The sequence below is a fragment of the Cibotium barometz genome, chromosome 46, assembly GCF_041138505.1.
Source record: "Cibotium barometz isolate CiBa-2024 chromosome 46, ASM4113850v1, whole genome shotgun sequence".
In the NCBI taxonomy this organism is placed as follows: Eukaryota; Viridiplantae; Streptophyta; class Polypodiopsida; order Cyatheales; family Cibotiaceae; genus Cibotium; species Cibotium barometz.
Window position 1 is genome coordinate 35442675 of NC_141091.1, and position 17504 is coordinate 35460178.

A 17504-nucleotide genomic window follows, 5' to 3' on the forward strand; every position below is an offset into this window, starting at 1 on the left:
ATACCTGATGTGCGGGATTTCACAATTTCCAGTCGTCCCATTGGCATAGCAGCCGATCATGCATACCTGAGTTTCACACTAGTAGGTAGATCCCCAAGAGATGGGCCAGCCACTCATCTACCTAGGTACCCGAGATATCAGTTTACACATGAGACAGCTGGGGTTTATTGAGATGCAATATCTGATGGTTTGTTTGCTTTAGACCCGCATAGCCCTCTGGACGAGATTACAAGAGGATTAGCAGGTGTACTACATGCATCCGCCTCATATGCGTTTCCCTGCGCTATGATCCCTTCCACCCCCCCTGCAGCACTGCCCCACAGAACAGTTGGTATCGTGATGAGTGTCCTGAGACACGGGCACAACTACAGCGTGAGATTGCCATTGGGACTCACACACACAGACAGGCCAGGATGATCTTTCGGTGCCTTGTGCGGCGGAAGAAACGAGCCTACCTGGCTAAGTTAGAGGAGGAGATCTACCAACTCTTCCCGGGGAAGGACAACAAGAGGGCATGGAAGATGTTTTAGGAGAGACAGCTTGCTACTCCGATTACTGCATCTGAGGCATGGCATGCTTATGCTAGAGTGCTGTATGATTCACCAGGACAACCCCCCACCCTCCCCCCACTGGGAGCTAGACCCGCTAGCAGCACCTTTTTTACTATGCGGATGGTGCTAGATGCAATAGACAGGTTACAGAATGGAAAGAGGCATAGGATCATGATGGGCTAGCTCGAGAGCACTTCTCATATGCGCGTGACACTTTGGCTCCGCTGATTGTACACGTGTTTAATCGTGCCATCTGTGAGGGTTTCCCGGCAAGCTGGACACAACATACCATTGTACCACTCTTTAAGAGTGGGGACCCCATGGTACCAGGCAACTACAGGACGATCATGATTGGTCATTACTTGGCCAAACTATGTGGCTCTATATTGGAGTCGGAGCTGAGCTGCTGGGCAGAGAGGCATGCTCACCGAGCACAAGGACAGGCTGGCTTCAAGAGAGAATTTAATACCTTGGATCACATACTTACACTTCGGGCACTTATTGAAGAGGGTAGGGCACAGAAGAGAAGGATATACTGTTGCTTTGTGGACTTACGCAAAGCCTTCGATATTGTACCACGTGTCAGACTTATGCATAGATTGCAGGGCATTGAGGTACCTGAGGATATGTAGTGGGGGATATATGCTTTGTATGAGTATGTGACAGGCAGAGTTTGAGCTCCAGGTGGCAGGCGGACTATTTGATATGGTGACTAGCATGATTGGGGTGAAGCAGGGATGCCCGCTATCACTGAAACCGGCCTCTAGTAGAAACCAAAGTGCGGTAGAGTAGCAGTCACCCGTCCACTTGTAGTCTAGATATGAAAACAAAATAGATTGGAGCTGGAGTGCCCCAAATCTGAAAATAGAACGACACGTGTTGGCCCCAAAGCTTGGCGCCCCTTGCGGTATTTCTTTATTCAATTTCAAAAATATGTAAGGCTGAGTACACCAAAAGCAGCCAAGAGAATACACCTATATGTCCAATCTGGCAGCCCACAATACCCCTTAGCACAGAGGATTTACACACACAGATCTGTGTCTCAAAGCAACACTCCGTGCTTCCCTCTGATCAGCCAAGTCCATTCAGCAGGACTGCCTTGAGCATACATCTGGCATATCTCATGCACATGGTTCAACAACTCAGCACAACATACATTCATTGTTCAATCTCTGTCTCCACCCTTTTCAATCTGCCATACCCCTCCTCTCACAAGGGGCCAGATAGCTCAAATCTGCAACAGACATAAGCCAATGGAAAGAGAGATAGATGAACAAATTCAGAGCTTACCAAAATCAGCTCGTGGATCTGCACCGGAGGAAGTGATTGTACCAGTCTGTACTTGCACACTTGTTTCAACAACTTTGCTTCACACGTGTGGGTGTACCTGTCTGTACCTTCCTTTCTGCATCCACTTCAGTACTGTACCCGACTGTACAGACCATAAAATATGCACTGTACCCGTCCGTACTTGCCACGTGTCACTGTACTTGCATGCGCCGCTTGCAGCCAGTCTCTGTACCCGACTGTACCTGCTTAGCCAGTCAGCGCCGCCAGCACCTGCTCTGTCCAGCGCCGCCTGTACCTGCTCTGTCCAGCGCCGCCTGTACCTGCTCTGTCTGTACACTGTACCTACAGTAGAATCTGCAGCAGCACCCACAGCGCCGCCTGTACCAGTAAAGCTTGCAGCAGAGAAGACAGCCGTACTGTACTTGCAGTCGTACAACTCTGTACGGGCTGCACACGTGGGCTGTGCGGCAGGTTTTCACAGAAAAACAGCAGCAAAAACAATATTCAGCAGTCCCACGTTGCTTCTCCTCTCCTCCACGCCTAGACTTGCACGATTCCCCAAAAGCTAGAGAGAGAGTCAAGAGAGAGAGGCATGCACTCCAAAAGTGGAGTTCCCCCTCCCCAAACTTGTCCTAAGGCCCCAACTTTAATAATTATTAAAGTTCCCTAGGGGCCACTAAGGCCTAGGGGCAACCACACATATAACATTAAAATATTAATGTTCTAGTTCTCCCCTTCACACCTAGGGATGTCCATACATCATTCTCTCTGTCCGGGCACCCCAAATGTGAATCATTTAATATTTTGCCCCAACAACCACCATGCCCACACTTGTGCTGTTCCATTTTCACAGGGCCATGACATACCCCCCTCTTGAAAAATGGCAAGCGTCCTCGATTATTGCATTCAGGTGATACAGCAAAATATCCAAAGTGAAATATACAATATGGCAAGATCAGCGTCCCAATCTCTCTAAGCCATGCACATGTAACATCATTCACTGCAAACCAATGGCATAGTAGTAGTCCAAGTTGTATACTACTGTGAACCATACACAACCACAATATCCCATGTGACTAGTACACATATATCATAGAAGTCCCATAAACAGATGTACTGTCAGCCATCAGTACCTTCAGGTGAGATAAAAACTGCACCAAGCGACCTCTAGATGTCATCTGATCCTGTCTGTATCAAGGGGGTGGAGGTGCTACCCCCCTCTTGAGCATCAGGTAATGCTCCAGACCCATGCTCTGCTGAACTTGAATGAGCCACAACAAGAGTCGGCTCTAACTCAAAGGCATCGAGATAAAGCTGCAAAACCTGAGGTGAATCTGTTAAGTCACCTTCCTCCATCCACTTTGCATCCATCGGTGAATAGTTCTTGAACTTCACAAGATAGCGACGGGAAACTTTACCTCGTACCTTTCTTTCCTGATGTGCCAGTATCTGCTCTGGAATAAGAACCTCATCAAGTTCCTCAACTTCCGGCTGAGCCTCATGTGATACATCCTCAGGCACATTCCCACGGAAAGGTCTAAGGAGACTCACGTGAAAAGCATTGTGAATCCTCCAGTGATCTGGTAGCTTCAAACGATAGGCTACCTCACCAATCTTTTCCAATACCTGAAAAGGCCCATAATAACGCATGCTCAACTTAGGGAATAAGCGCTTTTTACCCTTCATCTTCTTGAGTCTAGCCTTTTCAAAGCGCAAAAGAACCCAATCACCCAATGCAAACTCTAAAGCACGTCTGTGACGGTCTGCGGCTTTCTTTTGCTTCTGCTGAGTTTTCTGGAGTGCCAACTTAACTCTCCGATAAGCTTCATCCATGTTTTCCACATACTGATCAGCCTCAAAGATCTTATCCTTTGTATGCAAAATGGGTGGTACCTTCTTCCCTCCTTCCACAATCTCAAAAGGCGCCTTGCCTGTCGAGGTATGAACAGTGTTGTTATATGCAAACTCCACCAAAGGAAGATACTTTTCCCATTGTTGCTTGTGCTCTAACACATAACACTTAAGAAGATCCAACACTGTAGAGTTAGCCTCTTCCAACTGACCATCTGAATACACCTGTATGTCCAATCTGGCAGCCCACAATACCCCTTACCACAGAGGATTTACACACACAGATCTGTGTCTCAAAGCAACACTCTGTGCTTCCCTCTGATCAGCCAAGTCCATTCAGCAGGACTGCCTTGAGCATACATCTGGCATATCTCATGCACATGGTTCAACAACTCAGCACAACATACATTCACTGTTCAATCTCTGTCTCCACCCTTTTCAATCTGCCATACCCCTCCTCTCACAAGGGGCCAGATAGCTCAAATCTGCAACAGACATAAGCCAATGGAAAGAGAGAGAGATGAACAAATTCAGAGCTTACCAAAATCAGCTCGTGGATCTGCACCGGAGGAAGTGATTGTACCAGTCTGTACTTGCACACTTGTTTCAACAACTTTGCTTCACACGTGTGGGTGTACCTGTCTGTACCTTCCTTTCTGCATCCACTTCAGTACTGTACCTGACTGTACAGACCATAAAATATGCACTGTACCCGTCCGTACTTGCCACGTGTCACTGTACTTGCATGCGCCGCTTACAGCCAGTCTCTGTACCCGACTGTACCTGCTTAGCCAGTCAGCGCCGCCAGCACCTGCTCTGTCCAGCGCCGCCTGTACCTGCTCTGTCCAGCGCCGCCTGTACCTGCTCTGTCCGTACAGCTATCCGTACACTGTACCTGCAGTAGAATCTACAGCAGCACCCACAGCGCCGCCTGTACCAGTAAAGCTTGCAGCAGAGAAGACAGCCGTACTGTACTTGCAGTCGTACAACTCTGTACGGGCTGCACACGTGGACTGTACGGCAGGTTTTCACAAAAAAACAGCCGCAAAAACAATATTCAGCAGTCCCACGTTGCTTCTCCTCTCCTCCACGCCTAGACTTGCACGATTCCCCAAAAGCTAGAGAGAGAGTCAAGAGAGAGAGGCATGCACTCCAAAAGTGGAGTTGCCCCCTCCCCAAACTTGTCCTAGGGCCCCAACTTTAATAATTATTAAAGTTTCCTAGGGGCCACTAAGGCCTAGGGACAACCACACATATAACATTAAAATATTAATGTTCTAGTTCCCCCCTTCACACCTAGGGATGTCCATACATCATTCTCTCTGTCCGGGCACCCCAAATGTGAATCATTTAATATTTTGCCCCAACAACCACCATGCCCACACTTGTGCTGTTCCATTTTCACAGGGCCATGACAATCACCCACCCTCTTTGGACTGTACATGGATGTGGTCTCCGATTATGCAGACAGATTGGGAGGCCCAGGGGCATGCCTGGCAGGGTTGTTGATACCCATCTTGTTATATGCAGATGATATTGTTCTAATCTCAGACTCTCTGGAGAGATTACAGAGACATTTGGATGCATTACAGGCATTCTGTGCAGATAGAAATTTGACATTGAACCTTGGGAAAACCAAGGTTATGGTGTTTAACACCACATAGGCATGGGTGACGAGATCTGAGTATCAATTCACTTTCCGAGGGGAGCCGGTTGAGTACGTCAAGTCATATGTCTATTTGGGAGCTACTTTCATAGGACTGCGTTTCTCCCTAAAGGAGGCAGCAATAGCTAGATTAGCTCGAGGGCATGCAGCCTTGGGGGTACTTGAGAGGCAGTGTGCAAACATACAGTTTCAGGAGCCGTGCACCAAATTGTGGCTATTTGATACACTTGTCACACCGACGCTCCTGTACGGAGCTCCAATTTGGGGGGCCAGCATACATCACAGATCTCAGAGAGGGACAGATGAGGAATGGAGGCATATGGAGAGACCCTGATTATGATGATTACCCGCATGATTCGGAGCAAATCATCGGTACCACAAGAGATTGTTTGGACTGAGTTGGGTGCTGCACTAGTAGTGACCGAGGCCCTATTCCAGGCAGTTACCCTTTTACAGCGGATATGGGAGCTCCCTCAGCAGAGGTACTCCCGATTGGCATTGACCTCATCCATACAGTTGGCAGAGGATGGAGATACTCATTGTTGGTATGCTTAGATGAGATCATGGTTTGAGCTACATGGTTTGCGGATAGAGGCACTCCCACCCTTTCAGTACAGCCTGGATTGTCCATTTTTGGATCTCACCCACTCAGAGCAGAACCGCGTCATTAGGATGGATATCATCAGAGTGGACACAGAGAGGACTTGGACTAGTCCCCTTGAGCCCGTGGGCACAAAAACGGCTCATTACAAGAGGCATTTTTTGCATTTCTCACCAGATGGTTTTATCACCCGCTCGGCGTACATCGATGTACACCTATCACATGGGATACATTGTGCCATTGGATAGATCCAGACCTCATCACACCAGCTTCGGATTGAGAGAGGGCGATATGTTCGGATGACCGCATTTGTTAGCTATGCTACTAGGAGGCAGAGACAGAGGAGCACTACATTCGCCGATGTACAGTCTATTATGAGATCCGAGGGAGATATCACTACCTCTTCCGAGAGGGTTTTGGGCTGTTACGCAGGGTCATGGAATTTGAGGATCAGAGATGCCTGGGATTGTTCCTACTTGAGCTCAGGAGACACAGAGAGACCCTCTTGGCAGACAGGAGACCGAGCCATGATGTACCTAGAGAGAGGATCCTGATAGATTTCTTCAGCACCAGCACCAGCACCAGCACCAGCACTAGCACCCCAGCCCACACACCTCTTGATACCTCCTCCATCGGGCCATCAGGACACCATCCACGCTCCCAGGGAGTCACCATTGATAGAGCAGTCATCTTATGACGTGCTCGTCGGCCATGCCCACCAGGATCCCGACCACGGCATCCTCACCATCGCCAGATCAGAGTCATTATTGCTCGACATCGGAGTCACCTGCCTCGCTTCTACGACCTCTCCATTCTAGACAGCCCCATGGCGGAGATATTTGGTCTCAGGAGAGGGCAGTACTTCAACTGATCAGCATACATGGATCTACGTGATATACATTTTCCAGTATTTTCTACTCAGTATCATCTAGGAGTCTTACTTACAGTTCTTATAACTGTAAGATAGTTAGTTTATTGTACTTTTCAGTTTCATTTGGTTGTTCTCTTTGATGAGACACCAACTTCAGATGTACTCTCAGTTTTGGTCTCATAGGCCATCATGGCCTCTTAGAGATGAAAATATATCATTTCATTTCATTTCATGTAGCTTATCTTGGTGTTCTCAGCCACCTATGTTGTTTATTCATGCTAGGCATGGCGTATTCATTCCTGAAGCCTTGGCTCTTGTGTTGTTTCTATTATACTTAATACAAGTCTTTTTGTAAGGGAAAAAGAAACCATGTTTTTCAAGAGATGATTTTGAACAAATTTTAAACGAAATATTTTGATTTAATAAAATACAGGAACACACGTGAGGCATGATTTTTTCAGGATTATTTGCTCATTATTTGAAAATGGATAATGAATACTAACGAAAAAACTCACTTGGGCTTATCGTTTGTTGAAACCAGAAAGATCGTGGAAGGATTTTGTGTTTAGGAAATACTGGCTTGATTATCGTGTGCATTTCTACAACAAGACTATTGTATGCTTTTCTTCCCTTCATTGAATACATTTAAAGTGCATGAAACGATTCAGTTTTTTCTCTCTTGCTTCTTTACGCTCTTCTTTTTGCATTCCTTCTTTCAAAAAGAAGAGTCACGGATGCATGTGAGCAGAGAAAGAAACAATGTATATCTCTGCAGATACTGTGTTATCATCAACAGTGTTCTGTAAAAAATCATCACTGTAAGATTCCACACTTACTAAGTATAAGGTAGCCAAATCCGTATGCAGGATGGCCCTATGTTGGAAGCTGGACAAACCAATCACAAACCATCCCCCTCCCCCTCCCTGAAAAAAAAAAGCCACACACGCAACAGAAACACCACCACCACCACCACCACCACCAATAGAAGATATACATACTCCCTAATAATTTTGTTGGACTGTAGGATTGGACCACCTTCCAGGCATCTGGATTTGTTTGAGGAGTCCCATGCTATTGCACAGGGTCTGTTCCCTGTCTGCCTTTGTAGTCAGGCCTTTCCTGTTGTGAGCCCTGTATTGGTCTATGTGTCTAGTGTTCAAACTACATGTTTCATGTTCCAGATTTCTGCCAAACACTCTTAAAACCATCATTCTGCCATGGAACTTCTCAGTAGATCTTCATACGGTCTCCCAAATGTGGTTGAGATTTCTGAGCTGCCCAAAGTTGCTTCTGCTCATACATTGGGCCTTACAAAAAGAGCAAGCTAGATGAGCTTTGTTAACTGAAAAGTGGGTGTCTTAACAAACTGGAAGTTTTATACCAGTAAAGTTGAAAGATTCAGAACTTGAATAGTGATTGAATCTGTGCTCAAGAACTAACCGAGTTTTGCACGGACAATTTCTTTTACCGGGTATTTTTGTAATTCTGTGGAGACTCAATACTTTCTTTATTTGCAGTAATTCTATGGAGAATCAAAACTTTCTTTATTTGCAGATACCCATCATAGATGGAGTGGCAATGGGAGGAGGGGCAGGTCTTGCAATACCATGCAAATTTAGGATTGTGACTGAAAAGACGGTAATAATTGATTATTTAAGGCAACAAATGCTGATTTTGACTATTTCACTTAGAGCTTCAATGATAAAGCGAATGCTATTGTGATTTGATTGCATTTTTTGGACAGATATTTGCTATGCCTGAAGTCAGTATAGGATTTCACACAGATTGTGGGGCATCTTATCACCTATCAAGACTACCAAAGTTTTTAGGTGAAGCTTTTATTACTATTCCCCTTCTTATCCCCAAGGGTAAAATCTTCTAATGTTGACTACTTTGGAGATTGAGAAAACAGCCCTCTCGTATGCAATAATATAACTCCTTAATATAGCACTCTTCTGATGTTGACAACTTGGTTTCAAGGGATATTTGGCCTTTTCTAGGTCTTGTATATCTTTCTTTCCCTCTTCCTCTCTTTTGTGTCACACTAGGAGGACAGGGGACACTCCTGGCTTAAGAAAGAATTTGAAAGGAGGACAAGTATGAGGGAAAGTTCAGAGCTAGAACAAACTGGCCTTCCTGAGGGTGAGGGTCCTCCTCTGTAAAAGTACAGTGTCGATCATTGCACTGGCGCTGGCAGATGCCAAGTCGCTGTGAGCCCTGGTCTTGCTCCATCGACTGTTGGGGTGCATTCGCTGAGCTCTCACTGGCACCTGGGTTATTGGGGAGGATGGAAGGAGGGGGGCTCTGCTCTGGAGCCGCAGCCGTTTGGGACCAAGAAAAGGAAAACAAACAGGGGGAGCTAGAGTGCTCCTGCAAACAATACACGGACACCGATTGGCCCCAAAACGCAGTGGCGTCCCTTGTGGTATTTCTTTAATTGATTATATGAGCTTTGATTACAATAAGGCTGGAAAACTCAACCATCATAGTAGAACTCCTGAAGCCTGCAAAGACCCTACATCATGGCTTCTTGTCCACTCGGCATCCACAAACAAGTCCAGCCATTGTTCACATCAAAAGACTCTTTCACATGAGTCCTACATACAAAAGCTTTCTCCCCATGATCAGGGTTGTCACAACCATCCGCAGCCTCTCACCCTATGAATAGCATCACACCCTGACACATCCAGTGCTTCTGACACAACAAAGACTCCCAAACTGTCTCCCAAAAGAGATCTCGCATCACAGCCCAGCATACCATACAGTAGACACACTTTTTTTGTTTTTTTTCTGAGAAAAGATCCTTTCATTAGTTATGTAAAAAACGCCCGTAGGGCTACAAAAGATCTCTCCTGCTCATAAGAGAAACAGAGCAGTGAATACAACAAGGCAGCCCGGGAGACTCTCCCTAGGTGCTGCAAAATACAAGCATCTGTACAAAGGACTGAGAGGCTAAATCATACAATAGGGGGGGGGAAAGCCAAACAGGTGGCCTGTAATGCCAACGGGGGGATCCCGTGTGTAAGGTGTAGAAGGGGCCGCAACGCCAGGAGGTGTGAAAGGCCTGGCGCCGCAAGATCGCCTCATCCGAGTCGCCCGGGCGGATGCGGTCATACTGTCCTTGCAGGGTGTGGATCAACTCCTGCCAAATTCCCCGTATTGTCTCTGCTGGTGGCTCCAGTCTCCCCTCAAAGGCCGTAAAGCACCAGGCCCTCCAGGTGAACCAGATGGTGAGGCTGCTGAGGAGCTCCCATCGTAAATCCCTTTCCTGTGTCCAGCTGGCGGACGAGAAATCCGGTGCCGGAACTAGGCAAGGCTGGCCCCTAATGAATCTGATGGCCTGACTGTCGTGCTCCATCTCATAGCCCATAGCAGGCCCTGACGAAGTCGACCAAGCAGCGGCACCCCCCACGTAAACATACCCTGTGGAGAGAGGGGAGCCAGAATACGCAGTATCCGCAGCCAAATCTGCTGCGCCTGAGGGCAATCCCAAAGGCAATGTCTTTGTGTCTCCGTAGGGTGGCCGCATCGGACGCAGGCCGCCGGAAGACCGCTGTAAACAAGCCAAGTGCCAACTGCTGAGCCCCTGTGGGGGCGACCAGCCACTGGAAAGTTGAGATCTTGCAGGCTTGTCGACTAGCCCAGAGCCGATCCCAGAAATCCTCAAGGAACTCCTGTGAGAGTCCCTGCAGCTGCCAATGCCCCACTGCAGCTGGAGAGACCGTCCCCCTCGCCGTCAAAATATGCCGCCCCAGCCGAACAGTATACTGGAAAAAGGTGATCTATGTGGCCTCAAGGGGTGCATAAGGATCATGCCACTCGTACTCCCCAGGGTCCCACTGTAGCCGGGCCAAGGGGCGCGCTGCATATGCCCATATGCGCCAATCCGGGAGCACATCAGCAGGGTCGGGGTCAATATGCCACTTCCGAGAAGCGGCGGCCACTACCCGTATCCTCTGGAAGGTGCACTCTACAACCAAAGGCGACTCCACCTCCACTCTCTGAAGTCTGCCCTCATCCTGAATCTCATAGTAGAGGCATCTGCCATCCTCAGTGCAAGCTCTGACAGCAATCAGGATCTCCAACTGTGTAAAGGTTCCCATCCACCGTGGGGCCACTGGCTCGAGAGGCGTGAACCACTCCTCTGTGAGTGCCTCCTGAATATCATCCCTCATAATCAACCCCCCTCTGAAGTGACTCAGCCTCTCCACCTGGATCTCCTCTGGGAGACTGCAGAAGGCCTGCCAGTCTCCAAAACTACGTGCTGGGCCTGCCGCCGCTAAAGGTCCCTAGGCTAGACGAGGCCGAGAACCCAGCATATGACCCTGCTCTGTGCGAACCGCTGGGCTCCAGATGAGCGGCTGTCTAGCCCGCTCCTCAACACAAGAAGGAGGTCACTGAGAGAGCCCCGGTCTCAGTAGCTCCCAAGCTCTCAGGATGCTCAAAGCAAATCTGTCCTCCCATCCTCTACTGAGGCCTGTCCTCCTCATCTCTATGAAGATCCAGCGAATCTCTGGTGCCCAAGTGCCCCCTGCAGGGGGCGCCCGAGCCTGCAGCCGCTGCAAGAGGAGCTCTTTCCAAGGCTCAGCGCCTGGAAGCAGCCCCCGAACAATAAGCTTCCCCAATAAGGCTCTACTCTGATCGACTGGATCTTTAATGCCCAAGCCTCCCTGAGCCAGCGGAAGTGTAATAATTGCCCATGCAACCTTTGCCCGGGCTGGCTGACCGTCCCGCCCAGACCAAAGAAAGTTCCTGATCAGCCTCTGTACCTAGCTGATGCAAGAGCTCGAGAAGATCCAGCAGGACGTAATGTACCACATGGTCGCTAACAGCACCTGATTTGCCACCACCACCCTCCCAGCCAAGGATAGTCGAGCTGTACTCCAATACAAAAGCTTCTTCCGAGTGCTCAGAAGAAGCAGGGCAATCTGCTGCTCAGGTGACAAATCTAGTCCAATCTGGCATCCCAAATACCGCACTGCTGTGCCAGGAGGAATCCATCTAAAACCGGGGTCCGGGCTCCATACCGGAGTGGGAGCACTACTGATCCAGAAGGCCACTGTCTTGCGCCAATTGATCAATGGTCCCGAAGCTGCACTAAAAACCTGGAGCGACTGCTCTGCCCGAAGAAGATTGGCCTCTTGGCCATGCAAAAATAAGCTCGTGTCGTCTGCAAACTCAGCATCGAGCAGGTCCTCCCCCCGGACTGGGAGCTGGAGTCCTCTCAAACCAACCTCCTCTGCCGTCAAATACATGCTCATAGCCTCCGCAAAGAAGAGAAAAAGAAAAGGGGCGAGGGGACACCCCTGACGGACTGATCTGGTCAGCTCAAAACTCGGCCCCCGACCTCCTGCAATCAACACCTGGCTACAAGATGTGGAATACAGAGCCGCCACCCCTCTGATCCATCCTGGCTCAAAGCCCAGGCGAAGCATAGTGCCCTCTAAGAAACCCCAATCAACTCTATCGTATGCCTTCTCAAAATTGAGAAGCATCACGACCAAGTCCTCGCCAAGAAATCTAGCTCGGGCCGTCGCCTCCCGGAAAGTAAAGATGTTGTCAAGGATACTGCGCTCCTTGACGAATCCTGTCTGAGTAGCATGAATCAACTTCCCTAGGAAGGGCTGGATCCTCAAACTCAGGGCCTTTGCTAAGACCTTGTAGACAGTATTGAGGATCGTAATGGCCTCCAATGCCGGATATCATCTGATACTCCCTCCCCCTTGGGGATAAGATAGATCAAGCCCTCTGAAAAGCTCTGTGGCATCACCCCAGTGTCCAAAACATACTGAAAGCCCCTGCGGAGGCATGGCCCCAAAAGGTCCCAATAGCGCATAAAAAAGGCCGGCGTCAGTCCATCCTCCCCTGGGCAACTATGTCGCGGCAGGACCCTCAAGGCCTCGGCAAGCTCAATCTTTGAAAGAGGCACACCTAGAACTGTACGCATACGATCTGTGACCCTCCTCTGCACATGGGCCCACACATTCTGTCTGCAAGCATCTTGATCCTCAGTGGCTGGCTCCGCTGAAAGCAGGTCTCTATAGAATGCAGTGGCAATGGCTCTGATCTCCCCGGGCTCAGTAGCTACCGATCCATCCGGTCTACCAAGCTGACGGACTCCTACGCGAGCATGGCAGGGTCCAGTGATCTCAAAAAACTCTCCAGTCACTCTATCACCAAGCTGCGTCCACTGAGAGGCCTGACGACGATAGTAAAACTGTCTTTGCTCCTCTGCCTCTCTAACCTCCTGGCGTGCCTGGCTCAGCTGGGACGCCACCCACTCACATGCAGGCTGCTGCTCTTGAAGGCGCTGTAGCGAAGCAAGGCTGCGTCTCAGTCGATGCTCCCGCTCGCGAATCTCTCCCAGCCGTGTCAAAGCTGCAGCATGCAGAAAAGAGCTAAGCTCGATGAGTCCCTGGGCACACTGGCCTGCTGCATCCTGGTCAGAGCACTGACTATCATGCCAGATCCTCTCAATGTCCTCAGCGAGACTGGGATCTGTAAGTACCCTCTCTGGGATCCTCAACTGCAAGCTGGGCTCCCGTGTCCTCTCCTCCAATGTCAAGATAGCTGGCGCATGATCTGAAAATGAGGTGCCAGCGAGAATGCCGACGGAGCCCCCTAACCAATCGCCCACATAAAAGCGATCAATCCGTGATAGATTAGTCCCTCCCTGCCGGCGATCCGACCGAGAGAAACTAAGACTGTCCTGAGAACGGGAGAAGGCCCCATGCTGCCATGCATCAGTGATCCTCAATGACATGCAAAACCGGTCCCAAGCTGCAAGCTCCGTGCCGTGCACTGTAACATGACTGCCATCGGCCGGGTCCTCAAGCATGTGGAAGTCTCCCCCGACACACCAATGTGCGGCCTCTGGCAATGCATCCGTAACCTGGGTCCAGAACTCTGCTCTGGCACTAGCATGATTGGGCGCATAGACGTTGAGCACGCCCAATAGCTCATCATGCATCCTCAGAATGACATACTGTGCTCTACCAGGCACAATGATCCCTCGATCCACAATGGCCTGCCGCCATACATCTGCAATGACCATGCATACTCCTCCTTGTCCACCCAAAGGACCAAACCCTGCAGACCAAAAGGTGTCGAACCATATCTCCGGATCTTGCTCTCACCCAAGTGGTGCTCCTGCATCATCAAAATATCAATGCTGCCACCAACTAGGCATCTCTGAAGCTCTTGCCTCAAGCAACCACGATAGCGTATAAAATGTGCTCCGCCAAGGCCCTGTACATTCCATGAGATGATCCTCATGGATGCCCTGCTGAGGTGGATGCTGTCTCAGCCGTACGGCGGGCCTTCGCAAGCGGCTTGGATGGAGAGTAGTCCCCATCCGAGCGGCTGCGAATCTGCCCACCCGGTGTACTGCAAGAATCACGGATCAGGCGCCAGTGGCTGTGGCCCATGGCGACTGCCTCCCGCTCTGATAGAGCAACCTCGTGTATACATACATATCCAGGGTCGCGTGCTAAGTCTGCCACTATGCGAACGACCAAATGACGAATCCTTGAGGTATCCACACTCCCGGGATCCAAGAAAAAATGAGCCAACTCCCAGAGTCGGCCTATCACATCTGTCACCTCCAGATCGCTCATATGATGGGAAAACTCAACTGCCTGAGTCTTCAAAGTGCTGAGAGCGAGCTCTAGAGTCCACTCCCGGTCCCAAGGGCCACATAGAGGGAACGAGAAGGCCACCGTTGAATCTAGTGCCTCCTCCCCGCGGGCCGGAGGTATCACTACATGAACTCGGATGGGTGCTGGCTCATGGGGGCCCTCTGCTCCAAAAAGCCGTGTGAAGGCGTAATCAAAAGCCTCCGAGCGCTGTCTAATGCCGAGGCGACTCAGCCGACTGCGGATAGATGATATCCGTGAAGCCCGAATCGGCATGGTAGGTCTCCTCTGTGGTGCTCGAGCGAGGTCGGTGCTCAGCGCCCTCCGGACTGCAGGTGAACGCCAGGGGACTACCAGGGCCTCCCGGGAAGGTGAGGCGGGCGGGGGGGGGAGGAGGGGGGAGTGAGGGGGGTGGAGAGGGAGCCGCTGCCAAAACCGGAGCGGGGACGGGGTTAGGCGAAGGTGGAAGCGAGGCGGTGGGAGGGGACGGGGGTGCTAGCATCTCCTGGTCCTCAATCGTCGCCGCGGGGGTCTCCTCCTGGAGGGGAGCAAAACTGTTCCTCACGGGAACCCAGTGAGGCTGAGATTGTGGCTACTGCTGCAGCAGTCTCTGGGCGTGCTGCTGTGGCTGTCTCCCTCGGCGGCGCCCCTGTCCAGGCTGCCACTCCGAGGTCTCTGTGGCCTGAGCAGGTGTCCCGGAGGCAGCCTGCCGAGCCACATCTGTGGGCGGGCCATCAGTGGCCTGCTGCTGTGGTGAGGGTCGGGGTCTCCTGCGAGGGCAGGCCTTGGCTAGATGACCGACCTGCCTGCAAATGAAGCACTGGTTTGGGAGCCCCGAGAACTCCACTCTCTGATCTATCCATCCCCCCCCTATCCTAGGTAGCTGAATGACCTTAGGAAGGGAGGAGATGTCAGACACCAACACTCTTACCGAAGGTAGCCCAGCTGCTCTGGCCACCACTAAAGCTGCTGAGGGGCCAGTCTCTAGTACCGAGCCCACCAATGCTCCTAGCCTAGAGAGGAGCGGAAGATACTCCCGACGGAGTCCAGGGAAGCAAACTGTAACATGGAAAAGGCGCTCTCCCTGCTCCGCCGCTACTGGGTCAAATCCATGCTGCCAAGGTCTGAAGAAAGCCCGAGCACCCCTGATGTCAAGGGGACTCATGGCAAGGACCTTGGCCACGCTCTGGGCGGCCTCAAACTCGATCTGGTAATGTCCACGGCCCAGTAGCTGTACATCCAGGATCTTGCCCACATCTGCAAGAGGGCGGGCCTGGAGAAGATCCCGGATCTCCCCTCTGCTGGGGCGAGTGCCGACTATACGGCAGATGGTGGAATGAGCCTGGAGGCGTTCCACCTCTGTGGTGAGGCTCGCTTCCTCTTCTGGCGAAAGAGAAAGCCTGATGGGGGTGTCCTCACGGGCGGGCGAGGGGGCTGCGGATGAGTCCCTCTGAGGCGGGGCCGGAGGAGCCTCCATCAAAGTCTGAAGCTACGGCGAAGGCGAGGCGAGAGCGGAGATCTTGCAAGAATCAAGCTGCACTCAGAGAGGCGGAAGACGGAGAAAAAAGGAAAAACAAACCCCCTGGGGGCGGAAGCAAGAAAAGGGAGGGGGGGGGGTGAAAAGGCGAAGGAGAAGCCCTGGGGGGGGGGGGGGGGGGGGGGGGGGGGGGGGGGCTGCGCGCAAGAGGGGAGGGGCGGAGAACGAGCTGGCGGAGGGGGGGGGACAGGGCGCTGCAGAGGGGAGGAGGGCTCGAAAGAAGGGGGGGGGGGGGGGGGGGGGGGGGGGGGGGGGGGGGGGGGGGCGCGAAGGTGAGGAAGGGTGGCGGGCAGAGCAGCTAGGGAGGGGGCGCAGCAGCGAAGGTAGGCGGGGGGGGGGGGGGTGTGCAAAAGGGAGGAACGGCGGGCAATGCAGAGAGGGAAGGGGCGCAGCAGGCGAAGGCAGGCGAGGGGGGCAAGGGGAAGCGCGAGGAACGAGGGGAGGCGAGGTGACGAGCAGGCAGGGAGGCGAATGGCGCAGGAGTGCAGGCAACGCGAGCAGGGAGGGGCGGGAGCTTCAGCGAGCGAAAATTTTTTACAGTAGACACACTTGTACACTCCCTCTCTACCTTCCAAGGGTACTATCCATCTCAGTCATGGATTCCCCGTCTCCTATCCAATTAGTAGCAAGGCTGTACCAAACTTGTGTCCACTCCTCTAACCGCTGTGCCTGCATGTGACCTATCTCCTAGAGAAACCAAAAACATGTTTCCTCGAGAAACCATGGACTTGTTTCAGCAAACATCGGGTGACCTGTTTCCCTATTAAACATCTGGTCTGCCCAGCATGAAACCCATGTCTTGTTTCCACGTGAAGACATTCTTGGCACAAACTCAAATGTAGTGTTCACACAACACACAAACAAAAGATAGAGCTCTTACTGAATATGTCTGGCTATATTTCTGCCCCACAACTATGTGTTACATAGGTATGCCCAAAACTGCAGGTCCCTCTGTTCCTTCCAAGCAAGAAGAAAGCAATCTGCTCCATGGGTATGCACCCATGAGAGCTTGCGTCGCTCCCATGCCAAGAAACATAACCAGGTGACCTTGTACTTGCAGCCAATAACCCATGTACATAGTGTACTTGCAGCCAAGCAAAACAGCCCATAAACAGTCTCAAAACAGTCCCGGCTATGTACCTCCTTCAGCCTGCTCCTTCCCTTCCAAGAGAGAGAGAAAGACAGAGAGAGACCTGCTCAGCCATGCCCCTCCTCCAAGAGCAGCCAAAGAAAGAGAGAGAAAAGAAGGCCTGTGTCTCTGCCCTGTAGCGCAGCACATGAGCCAACTTTTATATCCCAAGAAACATGCGTAAAGAAGTATTAGGCTGCGCCTTTGCACTCTGCAGCACAGCCCGCTTGTATCCCCTTCCAAAAAGCAACATATGACCAGCAGCGCAGACCCCTTGTGTAGCTTTATTTTCCAAAGCCAGAATCCAGCGCTGCCCGCCAGCACCCCTTTCCCAAAAAGCATGAAGAGAAAAAGTGGCATGTCCCCCCAAAAGT

The 17504-nt window shown here is 51.1% G+C and overlaps 1 protein-coding gene across 4 annotated transcripts in view; it reads left to right on the plus strand.

Moving 5' to 3' along the window:
* The window catches only part of LOC147612168 (3-hydroxyisobutyryl-CoA hydrolase-like protein 5), a 104093-nt gene that overhangs the window by 77309 nt on the left and 9280 nt on the right, over positions 1–17504 (plus strand). For all 4 annotated transcript variants that reach the window (XM_086784046.1, XM_086784045.1, XM_086784047.1 and 1 more), the window contains exons 6-8: positions 7372–7445; positions 8385–8468; positions 8575–8659. In XM_086784046.1, coding sequence (XP_086640172.1) covers positions 7372–7445; positions 8385–8468; positions 8575–8659 — 243 coding nt within the window. The remainder of the gene's footprint in view (positions 1–7371; positions 7446–8384; positions 8469–8574; positions 8660–17504) is intronic.